At 38.6% G+C, this 12,592-nt stretch overlaps 1 protein-coding gene across 2 annotated transcripts; it reads right to left on the bottom strand.

Moving 5' to 3' along the window:
- Positions 1-6,179: 6,179 nt before the first annotated feature.
- LOC139943012 (monocarboxylate transporter 12-like) lies at positions 6,180-11,306 on the bottom strand. Of its 2 annotated transcripts, XM_071939826.1 has the most exons (5): positions 11,094-11,306; positions 10,542-10,782; positions 9,271-9,411; positions 7,991-8,833; positions 6,180-6,637 (listed from the first exon to the last, which is right to left on the bottom strand). In XM_071939826.1, the coding sequence occupies exons 2-5, from the start codon at positions 10,771-10,773 to the stop codon at positions 6,528-6,530; spliced, it is 1,326 nt and encodes a 441-aa protein (XP_071795927.1). In that variant the 5' UTR covers positions 10,774-10,782; positions 11,094-11,306; the 3' UTR covers positions 6,180-6,527. The 2 variants fall into 2 exon arrangements, with proteins under 2 accessions (XP_071795927.1, XP_071795926.1); XM_071939825.1 differs by having other exon boundaries at positions 10,542-11,306.
- Between the last annotated feature and the right edge of the window lie 1,286 nt (positions 11,307-12,592).

Raw genomic sequence — 12,592 nt, 5'->3', positions numbered from 1 at the left:
TGGTATTTCAAAGAGTATCAGCCGCTTTAACGAAAACAAGTTTTTAACTTTTACTTTTAATGGTCAGGAACCATGACAACAATTTAAACGGTTCTTATAAAACACATGAGAATTGTTCACGTTATATTTTGTCGGGATCCCGACAAAAACTAATTTTGAGCACTTTATTTCACTGCTTCTAATAATTGGCGGAATTTTTCGAGCAATGGCTCAAATGAAAGCTGGTAACTTTCTCGACCCCCATCAAAATACCTATTGAATTTTAAATCAAATCGGCCAAAAGTCTGACATAGCATCTTTAACCCAAACACCGATTTGTGTTAGCGCTGTATATTTTGTACTTTCCAGGGGAGATTCATTACCAAATGAATTCAAACCCACATTATGCTGCTTTCAATACTTGTCTTTGGTAAATATTGAGAGAAAAAAAATGTTTGTTTGTAAAAAATTGACTTTGGATCTTTTCTGTTTATAATTCAATTGACCGCCAAAAACACCCTACACTATAAATTCTTATTGACAAAATGTTGTAATCTAGAAATTTAAACAAGCGATATACAAAAGTAAAGGAACTAGTAGTTAAATTATGTTCATGGATATTGTTTGTCCAATGAATATAGTCTGTGTAGTTAACCATAAATAATACGCCTATTGACCTCGTGTTAGCGTAGTTTCAGCGTTTTGATATTTTGTGTATGGAAGATGCACTATTAAAAATAAATTATTATTATTAATTTATTAGTTGGAGTAATTATTTATGTTGCAACAGTCACTCAGTAGCTGTGTAATTGGGAAACAATTGCTGTGTTGCGTGAGTAAATAAGCGTAGCATGATGCGGTGCCTAATTGACTAAACTTAACTAAATATTGTCCTTTTGAACGAGTGCAGTAATAACCAATCCGTCTTGAAACGATTAACGTGTGCTCTAGGGCGATATCCAGTGCCAACGTAGCTGTGTAATTGGGAAATAATTGCTGTGACATGTTGCGTGAGTAAAATAGCGTAGCAAGATGCGGTGCCTAATTGGCTAAACTTAACTAAATATTGTCCTTTTGAACGAGTGCAGTAATAATCATTGAGTGCTGAAACGAGTAACTATAGTAATAATAATGTACATTTATAGGGCGCGTAATAATATCCATTGAAAATGCTCAAGGCGTCAACAAGAAAGTCGTTATAATGAAAAAAAACAAGTAACGTGTGCTCTATGGCGTGCATGCATCACTGAATCTTTTGAGGGGAAATATATTGTATTAACATGTTGACGTAGCTTTTACATATAAAAAAAAATTATCAGCCAGCAACGACTTAAAATTTAATTAACGTTTCTATGGTTACCGTGTTGTTGTCATCGAAAACACCAATGGACTTGTGTGGTTGGAAACAATCAGAAAAGCAAGCACTCCCTATTTCACAGTGCCACAGAGTGGATCAAATCAAACGGAGCTCCTGTTTAAACTAGATCTTGCTTCGCAGACGATTTGCAATAAAGAAAACTTAAATATTGACATCTAGTTTGTTTAATTAGATAAACAATTGTGACTGAAAACATTACTAGCTTCTTTAGCAAAGTTCTCTTTTTTTTTCGTGTGGCATCTGAAACCTTTACTACGTACAAGTTCATCATGGGAGCTTTTAACGTTGCTTTGTCTCTGTTACTCATGGTACTTTATGGTCAGAGTGAGAATCCACAGAGATTTATTTCAACCATGTATCAAGCTACCAACCGAGCCTTGGAGAATCATGTGTTTCAGTGGAAGACTGTATCTTCTCCTGTGATATGTGGACGAGACTGCTCTATGGATCCACAGTGTGTGTCGTTCAATAACCAACTATGTAGCCATGTTTGTGAATTCAACAATATCACCAGAGCAAACAGCCCCGATGACTTTATCGAATCACAAGGAAGTGTATACTACGATGAAAAGGTTGACACTCTTTTAGTTCGTATTCCGGACCTGAAGAGGTATAGCAGTTGTATGGAGTTGCATCAAGCCGGTTACTGTGTCAATGGCATATACACAATCTACCCTACAAGCCTAGCTGATGAATTACATGTCTACTGTGATATGAAGACAAATGGAGGAGGCTGGATCGTGTTCCAGAGGAGACAAAATGGCACTGTTAACTTTTACCGTAACTGGACTGATTACCAATCTGGGTTTGGTGAGTTACAGAATGAGTTCTGGTTGGGGAATGATATCCTGCGTGACCTTACTGGATCGGGTCAATGGGAGCTCAGAGTAGATATGGAGGATTGGCGGTCCAATACAGGTTGGGCTTCTTATGGTGAGTTTGCTGTTACAGGTGACAAGTACACTCTCCAGGTTGGTTCATATGATGCTCAGAGTACAGCAGGTGATTCAATGTCATATTATCATAATGGCTTTTCGTTCACAACAAAGGATCAGGACAATGATGTAAGGTCTAATGCCAATTGTGCTGAGCAATATGAAGGCGCCTGGTGGTTCAGACTCTGCTTTCGGGCTCATCTGAATGATAAATACTATCCACAGGGAAACGTGTCATATGGACATGGAATACACTGGTATGACTGGAGAGGATTTTACTACTCCCTGAAGAAATGCAACATGAAAATACGCCAAGTCTTGTAACTCTCAACCATAGAGTTATATATAAGAACTAGAGGGCGCACGAGTGATGCTTCGTGCACAAACGCCACGGGACCGCAAGATGACAAGCGCGTCATTCTGCACGCGCGTTGAATATGAAATACACGTTTGAGTTTTTTTTGTATTGAACGCTCACGCGATGCTGTTGGTTCAACTTACAAAATGGCCGCACAAACACACGCTGTGAGGCCGTGTCCGAATTGGCGACTTTGGCTACAGCTACGTCTAGATCAGCGCGTCTGTCAGTGTTGACGAATAGCAGACGCGCGCACCCTAGCCGTAGCTGTAGCCGAAGTCGCCAATGTCCGAATTGGCGACTTCGGCTACAGCTATGGCTAGGGCGCGCGCGTCTGCTATTCTTCAACACTGACAGACGCGCTGATCTAGCCGTAGCTGTAGCCAAAGTCGCCAATTCGGACACGGCCATAGATAGCTGTTTTGTCAACTTAGAAAATGGCCGCCTGCGTACATACCGGGGCGCGTATATAGGCCAGTGCGCCCTCTAGTTCTTATATATAACTTTGTATAACACCCAAGCAGATCCTTGCCAGTTGATTGGAGGATTTTCCGTCACGTGATAGCAAATAAAAGTACCATTGCACGCTGAGTCACTCACCGTGCTTTTTCGTTCCATCCGAAAAGTACCATTGCACGCTGCCAGCGTGCAATGATACTTTTCGGATGGAACGAAAAAGCTGAGTAAAAACATCACTGCGTGCGCGTGCCTTTGGTAACGCTGCAGCAGTGTTACTGCAAGGCATAAACATTGGTAAAATTACTAGCATTCGGCTTCCACAATTAAAAATTGTAGGCCTACGCTTTGTTTGTTTTGAAAGTTGTATCTTTCAATCAAAATGACAAAGATCTACTTCGATGTCATATAAAACAAATAATGAATGTTTTTCATTCGTGCAATGGTGCGAATATGTTCATGAGTTGAAAGCTGGAATGTTCCATTCAACTCGGCTCCGCCTCGTTGAATAGAACATTCCATCTTTCAACTCATGAACATATTCGCACCATTGCACTCATAAACATTTATTATGTGTATACTATGCTCTCAACTGATTGACCAGGGACAGGAAGGAAATGAAACGACTGGAGTGGGGATTATTACTCTCTCAAGAAAACCAGCATCAAAATACGGCAAGTTATTTAAACTCAAACTCCTTCAGTGGGTTGTTAGAGCATGAATTGATTGACTTGTTGAACTTGAATTGTCATTGTCTTAGTTTCTGTAACTAATAAATGCTCCGAGACTCTCCATATGAACACACAGTTTAAGATAGCATCATTGGTAAGCCATTTTAACCACGCTTAACATTAACTTAAAAAAAAACAAAGGAAGAAAACAAATTCACTAAAAACTACAACTAAAACAAATTCCAAAAAATTCATTGTGAAAACATCAACTAAAACAAATTCCAAAAAATTCATTGTGAAAACATCAACTAAAAAAACAAAACACTTTCACAATGGTATATTTAACCATCATTCAACAACAAATTGACCATTCAATCACAACAAAGGATCAGGACAATGATGATTAAAGTAGCTACAACTGTGCCGTGCATTATGAAGGCGCCTGGTGGTTTAAATAACGGAATCATTGTGTGATGAAGAGGTGTTCAACTAGTGGTTTAAACCCAACGAGGTCTGGTTTTTGATAATTTTACCGAGACGAGGTAAATTATCAAGAACTAGGCCTCGGCGGGTTTCAACCAATAGTTGAAAACCGATTCAACACACTTTGATTCACATTCCTAAATACCTTTTCGGTCAAAAAAACATCAACAATTATGGTCAAAAAGTAAAATAAATGCAAATATTATAATTATTTTTTAATGATTTCTTTCAACACTACCAGCTATGAAATGGTAAGGCCCAGTCAAAGCACTCGGGTAAACAACTCATTATAAGTGAATGCTGTGCGCGGTAGCGCATATCGCATGATGTGGCACAACTGTTCCAGCCGTTGTTCTCTTGAACAATATAAATGAAGAAACTGTCTTATAAGTACAGGTGCAAACTCGCGTGTCACGCCCATGTTTCAACACTTTTTACTGGTCATAAACAAAGGTTTATACACACCCACCTGACGCACTCTCCGCCAATTGGAACAGCGAAACTGTCTGAGGTATTTATGAATACCGCGTTTTTGCTCATCTGAACGGTATATACTATCCCCACCAAGATGCGCCAGATGCAGTTGGAATACAATGGAGCGGTTGTAAAAGGATGGGACTACTTAGTGTACAAATGCAGCAAGGCAATAAGAAGAGTTCTGTAAATACCATGCGATCGGACAAACACAATACAACATAAAAAAACAGTTCCAAAGCAGAACAATTTATTACATTATCTACCAAATATTTTATTAGGAAACAAAATATATGGATCGAAAAGAAAATTATTTCAAAGATCAGTACAACAGCAGTATTCCTTTAAATAAAATGTGGTTAAATTCAAACGTTATTTGCTGTTGTCAGAGCGTTTAAGAAAGTAGCATTTGCAGAAGGATGTTATCTCTTAATAAACTTAATTGTATTTTTTTTATTTATTTTTTTATTACTATTATTATTATTATTTTTTTTTTTTTCATATAAGGTTGTGTAGTTTTTGAGAAATGAGTAAAACAAGTCACAAAATAGTTTTGGCTCATGAGACCAAAACTATTTTAGCATGTAAAATCCCCTTAACCAGTTATGATATTATACCAAAACCATAGCATAACTGTTTAATACGTTTTTACATGCTAAAACTGAGACGTAAATTATTACTTTTACTTATTTCTCAAAAACTACAGCACCTCGGTAAGTAAAATTTCAAGGGAAGCTTTCTACTATCATAATCTTCAAACTGTGTAAGTTTAATGTAAATCTGTTGACATTGTGTTTTTGTTAGGAAAAAGTACATATATACCCTTTAAACAAAAAAATAAAATCATGAAAAGGGTCATATCATACAAACTAATATGGCTTAACAATGTTTTTTCCCCAATAAGTGGCATTCATAAGTTGAGATGCGTAAACAGCTGTATTTAACATGCTTTGCACAAAACAAATATTTCATTGCATTTTGTTGAGCAATTTTTATAAGGCGCCAGTGCAATTTAACTTGTTATAAATACAATCAAATACTGTAAACTACAATGGACCGTGCAAGTGTCGCGCGTGTTCGTACGTTTCAAACATTAAAATGCGTGTTGTTGAGTGCAGTTAATATTTAGTGTAAAGGAACACGTTGCCTTGGATCGGACGAGTTGGTCAAAACAAAAGCGTTTGTAACCGTTTTTTATAAAATGCATATGGTTGGAAAGATGTTTTAAAAGTAGAATACAATGATCCACATAAGTTTGCCTCGAAATTGCGTGGTTTTCCTTCTACTGTGCGAACTAACATAGTCGGCCATTTATGGGAGTCAAAATTTTGACCCCCATAAATGGCCTACGTGTTAGTCGACGAGGTAAAATGAAAACCACGCAATTTCGAGGCATGTTTGTGTGGATCATTGTATTCTACTTTTACAACATCTTTCTACCCATATGCATTTTACAAAAAACCGGTTACAAACGCTTTTCAAAGACCAACTCGACCGATCCAAGGCAACGTGTTCCTTTAATGTTTAAATTGAGCGAACCTAAAAAGGAACATTTTACAGTTTGGAAGTGTTGAAATAAGCGCCTAAACTTGCACGGTCTTGTAACTACTTATTTACTTGAACTATGTTGGAATGCGTATGATTGGAGACAATAAAACAAACCCATTGATCAAAAGTGAACAAATGTTTTTGATTGAATTGTGTTAAGTGTCTTGTCAGGGGCTCACCCGGATGAGCACCGCGGGGTCGACACGGGGAAGCTAATCAAACGCACCTAATTGGGAACTCAATGTTCATTTATGCCTCCAGTGTAACAACATTGCAGCAGCAACCGCTAGTGTTTGTAAACCAGCCATTATAATGAATGCCACGGTGTAGTCTCCAGTTAAGTCGTAAATCAATCCTGGTGGAAACAAATCAAGACAAAAATGTTAAAGTTGCATCCCTTCATTATTAGTTTTCCTTTCCTTCCTTCAAACATTATTAACTTCATTATTTTGGTTTCCTTCCTTCATTATTAACTTTATTAACATATCTTCTGTAAACGCACGGTAAACCAGTGAAAACACAGATTATTTTAGGGGTTAATTAAGGTAATATACAACGATTCTACATAATTTTTCGCTGGTTGAGAGCGCGTCACATGATATGTCTTAGTTTTACTAAAAACCCGTCGGCCGGGTGATAGTCGTTTGCTATGGAATAGTATACACATTATTGACTTGCAACGAGGTAACTAGTATACGTCTATTCCCACGAGGGACTTTGAGTAACCAGGAGAGCGACCCGTTTCCCGAGGCCGAAGTCACTCACAGTCCCGAGGGGAAATAGACGTACACTAGTTACCGAATAATGCCAGTCAATATGTGTTTTATAACACAGCTCGGTCTTAAATGTGAAATAAGAACATAAATCTGGAAAAGAAAGGAAGTTTTGTTGTTGCTGTTCACGATTCAAGTCAATATAGTGCGTTGTAACCGGACACTATTTCCCGAGACTAGTGTCCGCTCGGGAACTAGTTCCCGCAAATACGCGCTCGCGATAGACTATATTAGTTCATCTCACGTGACCGTGTTTTAGCCAACCAGAATACATAACAAGCAAGAGGTGTGTTATAATTTTAGACTATTACCTGGTGCGCCCGGTAGCCTACCAATACGTCTTGTTTACCTACCTCGAACCCAATCAGTTTTGCATTTGTATATCTGGAATGCGCGTACGAATGTTACGTGTACGAGGATGATAACTAGTCAGTTGGGGTGCTATTTTATTGACTGCTTTTACTAGTGCTATGTTTAAAGCCAGGACTTCCCGAGGTGATCCCTGGAGCATTCTGTTTTCTAGGGGAAATGGAACGGTCCGGGGATCACCGAGGGAGTCGGAGTTTTAACCATAGCACTCGAAGCAGTCAATATTTGTATAATATTGCTCTGCTCATATCACAACATATGAAGATAAATACGACCTCGTTGGATATGAGACGCTGCCGTCGATTTCACAAAGAGTTAGGACTCGTCTTATCTCGAGTTAGGACGAGTAACTCGTCCTAACTTAGGATTCTACAGTGCAGGGTTGGGACTCGTCCTAAGATTAGTCTTAAGTTAGGAAGAGTTTTGTGAAATCGACGGCTGAAGTGCTAATTTTCCGTATTCCACTCGCGCTGGTGTGTTAACTTTTAATGTCAATGTCAAATAACTGGAGCACAAAAGGTACGAAAATATTTTAATTGTAACTTGGTTCTAACATAGACACTCACCTGGGAAATATAGAAGAAGGACTAATGACAAACCAGCCAGGAATCCCGTCCATCCAAGTGCATTGCCCAGCTGTTTTTTACCAAATATCTCCGCAGTGACAACATCTAGGAGTATGGAAGTCAATGCGAACGCAATTCCAAACAGGAAAGCATTCCCAGTAATCGGCCAGTCAGACGTCAACCAAGGATCGATAGCATAATAAGTGGTTTCTACAAGTAGACTTATTACAAGCCAGAGGTAGTTGCTAACAGCTTGCACTTGCTGAACTGTCGGAGCGATTACGATGCAAGCAAATGCTCTTCCGACCCCAAAAGCAATGATGAAATGCGACGCGTCTTCCAGTGTGAAACCCTTAAACACAGTAGTATACTGAACATAGTAGACTAGCCAAGCACAGTATGTAATTCTCCGAATGGTGGATACTAGTACAATTAACCAGAAAGATATGGATGAGAATAAACCAAGCCGCAATGTATCTCGAGTAAATGAGTAGATTGTGTTAAAACAAGAACAGCCAAAGCGGTTGTTTGCTGTCCTGTTGTATTCATTTGTCTCTTGCTCCTCGTCTGTGAGAGCTGCCTCATAACCATCTTGACTCCTACTAGCTGCAGGTGGTTGAATCAGAGCTCCAATGACAGTGAGATGTAATAATAAACCTCCAAGAAGTAGCATTGTTCCCCTCCAGCCGTAGGTATCTAGGAAGAGTTGTATCAATGGCACAAAACCCACGAAGAACAATGATGTACCCATTGACCCCAAGCCGTAGGCTGTTGTCAGTGATTTGATAAAATAACTTCCGACCAGATGTTTGGTTACGATGTAACATATGCCAATAGCTGACCCTGTATAGTAAATATATATATATATATATATATATTACAACTTTAAAGACACTGGGCACAATTGGTCACAGTCTTCCCACTTGGTGTATCTCAACTTATGCATTATATACAACAAACCCGTGAAAATTTGAGCTTATTTGGTCGTCGAGGTTGCGTGATATGAATGAAACAAAAAACACTCTTTTCACACGAATGTGTATGTTTTCAGAACCTGTAAGTCTTATTTTGATGTCTCAAATCAAATTTGTTAAAAATTACTTCTTTTTCGAAAACGATGTTACCAGCCTCAGAGGGGGTTGTTTCTTACAATTCTGTATAACTATCAACAAGTCTTAATTGCTTGTTATACCACGTAAGTTTTTATGTAAACAATTATTTTGAGTAATTACCAATTATGTCCAATGCCATTAAAATGTATGATTAGACAGTTGTTTTACCTGTAACAGTCAAGATTAATGTAATGACGAATAAACTGGATTGGACTGACACAGTTATCATGGAGATACCAGCAACTAATCCACTCACTGTCACCACGGTCCTAGCGCCAAATCTCTCCTTAAGTGGCGTTGCTAGGGTGCCTTTAAGAAAACGATCAGAAACAAGATGATCCATGATTAGATCTGTGACAAAAACATTTTGTTTTTCTAGTTAAAAACGGATTCGATCCATTTTGTTTTAAAACGACTGAGGTTTATTCAAAGGTAAATATAAACTTAACGATGGCAACATTTATACAAATTAAGTACTTGTTTAAAACGAACATCAATTAATGATTTAGGTAGAAGAAAAAAAAAACTATGTTGATTTAAACAAAAAATACTTAATATTGTAACAAAACTGCTCAATAACTAACAGCGCAAATTGTGTAATTCCCGTGCTCCACGAGGAAAAAAGCACAACACAATTTTGTGTTAAAGACACTAGACACCAGTGTTAATTTTCAAAGACAAGTCTTCTCACTTGTATCTCAACACCATATGCATAAAACAACAAACCTGTGTACATTCGAGCTCGATTGGTCGTCGGAGTTGCTAGATAATAATAATTGTAATAATAATTTGGGGGGCTAATCATCCTTACTCGCAGCTAAGAGCTGAATTGCGAAGGACGCGGCTACAACGTGTTCGAGAAGCAGGCATGCAAGGGCGCATTCAGCTGCCAGCCACATCAACCCATTATGACCACGGAGCACAGCCAAGGTCGAAAGTGTTTGATTTTTCCTGAGGGAGGAAAACCGGATAGTCTGGAAAACCCTCGTGGCATAGCAGAGAACCAACAATAATGAAACAAAAAACATCCTTGTCAGATGCTTGACTTCGAGACCCTAAAATCTAATTCTGAGATATATCGAAATCAAATCCATGGAAAATACATTCCTTCTCGAAAACTACGGTACATCAGAGAGAGCCGTTTCTCACAATGTCCTATACTATCATCAACATCAGCTTCCCATTACTCGTTACCAAGTAAATTTTATCACGGAGTTCTAAATAGTTCTACCTCCGTGGTTTTATGCTAGTAATTTTTGTTTGAGTAAATACAAATATTATGTAGTGTCCACTGCCTTCAAAAGACATGTTTCTGACACAGTGTACCACATTTTAAGCAGCAACATCTAATGTGTTCGTACAGTTCGTTCAAAATATTTTATAGAGGTCATCATTATTATTATTATCCTTAGAATTCATCGAAATATTTTTGAACTTACCCGAGATTGCTGCACCTGCCTCTACAAAAGCAACCATCCAGCCAATTAACCAAGTTGAAGTGACGAACTGTTCTTGTAGTGTAGGTAACATCATACCCAAACCTTTGAGTATACCAATCCATGCTACACAACACGTAAATAAACCCAATACAGCAATCCAACCATGGTGACCGCCATCTTGGTAAGTTTCCTTTGAAGATTTCAAAACGCGCTCCAAGCACCCGGATGCCATTTTAAAGTTCTACCAAGAAAGTATTAGACAAAACTAGTCAGGCATATTAAAGGCACCGGACACTATTTGAACTTGTCAAAGACCAGTGTATAATATGCAGAAAATAGCAAACCTTGAAGTTGTGAGAGAATACTGGTCGAAAAAAACCTTGTTCAAAGGTAATTGTGTGCTTTCAGATTTCAGACCTCGGCTGATGAGATTTCGAGGTCAACTAAAATATTTCAGTGTGAACATAGACTATAATTCTTTCTAAAACAAGTACATTAAAGTACTACCAACTAGTACTCGTTCGCCAATAGAACAATTATTAGTGGAACCACCTGGAAGGAAACGTCGACAGCGGAGTAAGTCGACTCCTTCAATTCACTCCTTAGTCGCAGTCCTCTTTCGTCCAAACAAATCTACAAGTACACACTCTCTGTCACCAGTTGCTTTTGCGCCAGTTTTCGTCTCTGCGACATACACATAATATACAAATACAGACAGATAATTTCAGTGGGAGCGGTTTTTTACACTACAATGTACATTCGTGATATGCGTTGTAGTTTACGGTAAACAAGTAGGGCCTACATGTACAACCATACGTCTCGTACATGGCTAGTCCATTTGGGCTGGTTATGACAAAAGAGGGCTATGTATAGGATACCACTACTGAACTCTTGTTGGAAAACGGTCTGAAGGTCAGCAGGCCTACCCAACGGTCACGCCATACTGGTTTCTTGCACTTATTAAAGCGAATTAAAGCCTTTGGATACTTTCGGTACAGAAAAAAAAAATCACATAATTATTTACAAATAACTTTACAGGGTTAAAGAAGGTAATGGTGAAATACTTCTCTTGAAATATTATTCCATGAAATGCTTTACTTTTTGAGAAAATATTAAAACAATTATCAATTATCGATATCGAGAATTAACGGAGTTATTTAAAACACATGTCATGACACGGAGAAACGTGCGGAAACAAGGTTGAGTTGAATTGTAGATGAGAATTCTATACCAGCATTTTACAAAACAGCTCTCTCTATTTTTGGATTTAAATAATCATTATGGAGCATTCATAACATTAACCCCTAAAGCAGCCTGACTCATTATTGAATGGTCAACGACATCGTGTTCCACTGCTTGGTCCCTGCGAATGCTACGACATACATTGATATACAGATACACTGTCCAGTGTGCAAAGAACCATTGAATTGAATGGACAATTGAATACAATGAACCATAGTACAGGATGTACGGGATTGTACATTGTATGCTGACACGATCAGTATACAAATCTGTGTAAGCCCTTTTCACACGACAAAGTCAAACTAGGGTCATTGGTGTCGTAGCCTTCTGTCAAGACCCTCGTGGCTTGTACAGCTTCGTTGAGACGCGGTCCGAAGCGAAAATGTATAGCAGCCAAACAGTTCAAATTCATTTGCCGATCAAAATAATCTCGTAACCCTCCGTCGGCCCTCAATTGCTACGACAGTACTTGGAATGAATCTTCGTTGTGCTGAAAACAACAACGTTTAGCTGAACAACCGTCGCAGAACCATCCGTCGCCGAAAACGAAAAGTCCCTATTATCGCAGCTAGTGTAGACATGGTTTCCCTGGAGATGACCCCCGACCCTGACAAGTTGCGTCATGTTCTATTGTTAACCGTGGGTGATACCTGACCTAAGATTTTTAACAAAGAACGTCAAGGAATCTTTGGTCAGGGGACCAGACTACTGAAATGATGTTCTGTATGTAAGGTCTATAGCGAAGTTGTGAGTACGGTCGTGTCTTTCTACTTTCAACCTCGTACACGTGGCTCAGAACGTACTCATGT

Source organism: Asterias amurensis, chromosome 10 (assembly GCF_032118995.1).
Source record: "Asterias amurensis chromosome 10, ASM3211899v1".
NCBI lineage: Eukaryota > Metazoa > Echinodermata > Asteroidea > Forcipulatida > Asteriidae > Asterias > Asterias amurensis.
This window is presented reverse-complemented; position numbering and strand designations above follow the sequence as displayed.

What these genes read in the sequence shown, in the direction of transcription:
- LOC139943012 (XM_071939825.1), bottom strand. Translation starts at nt 10,773, where the DNA reads ATGGCATCCGGGTGCTTGGAGCGCGTTTTGAAATCTTCAAAGGAAACT. An exon ending in GGCAGGTGCAGCAATCTCGG is followed by an intron (nt 9,412 to 10,541) that starts GTAAGTTCAAAA and finishes GTTTTCTTAAAG; the next exon opens with GCACCCTAGCAACGCCACTT. An exon ending in ATTAATCTTGACTGTTACAG is followed by an intron (nt 8,834 to 9,270) that starts GTAAAACAACTG and finishes TTTACTATACAG; the next exon opens with GGTCAGCTATTGGCATATGT.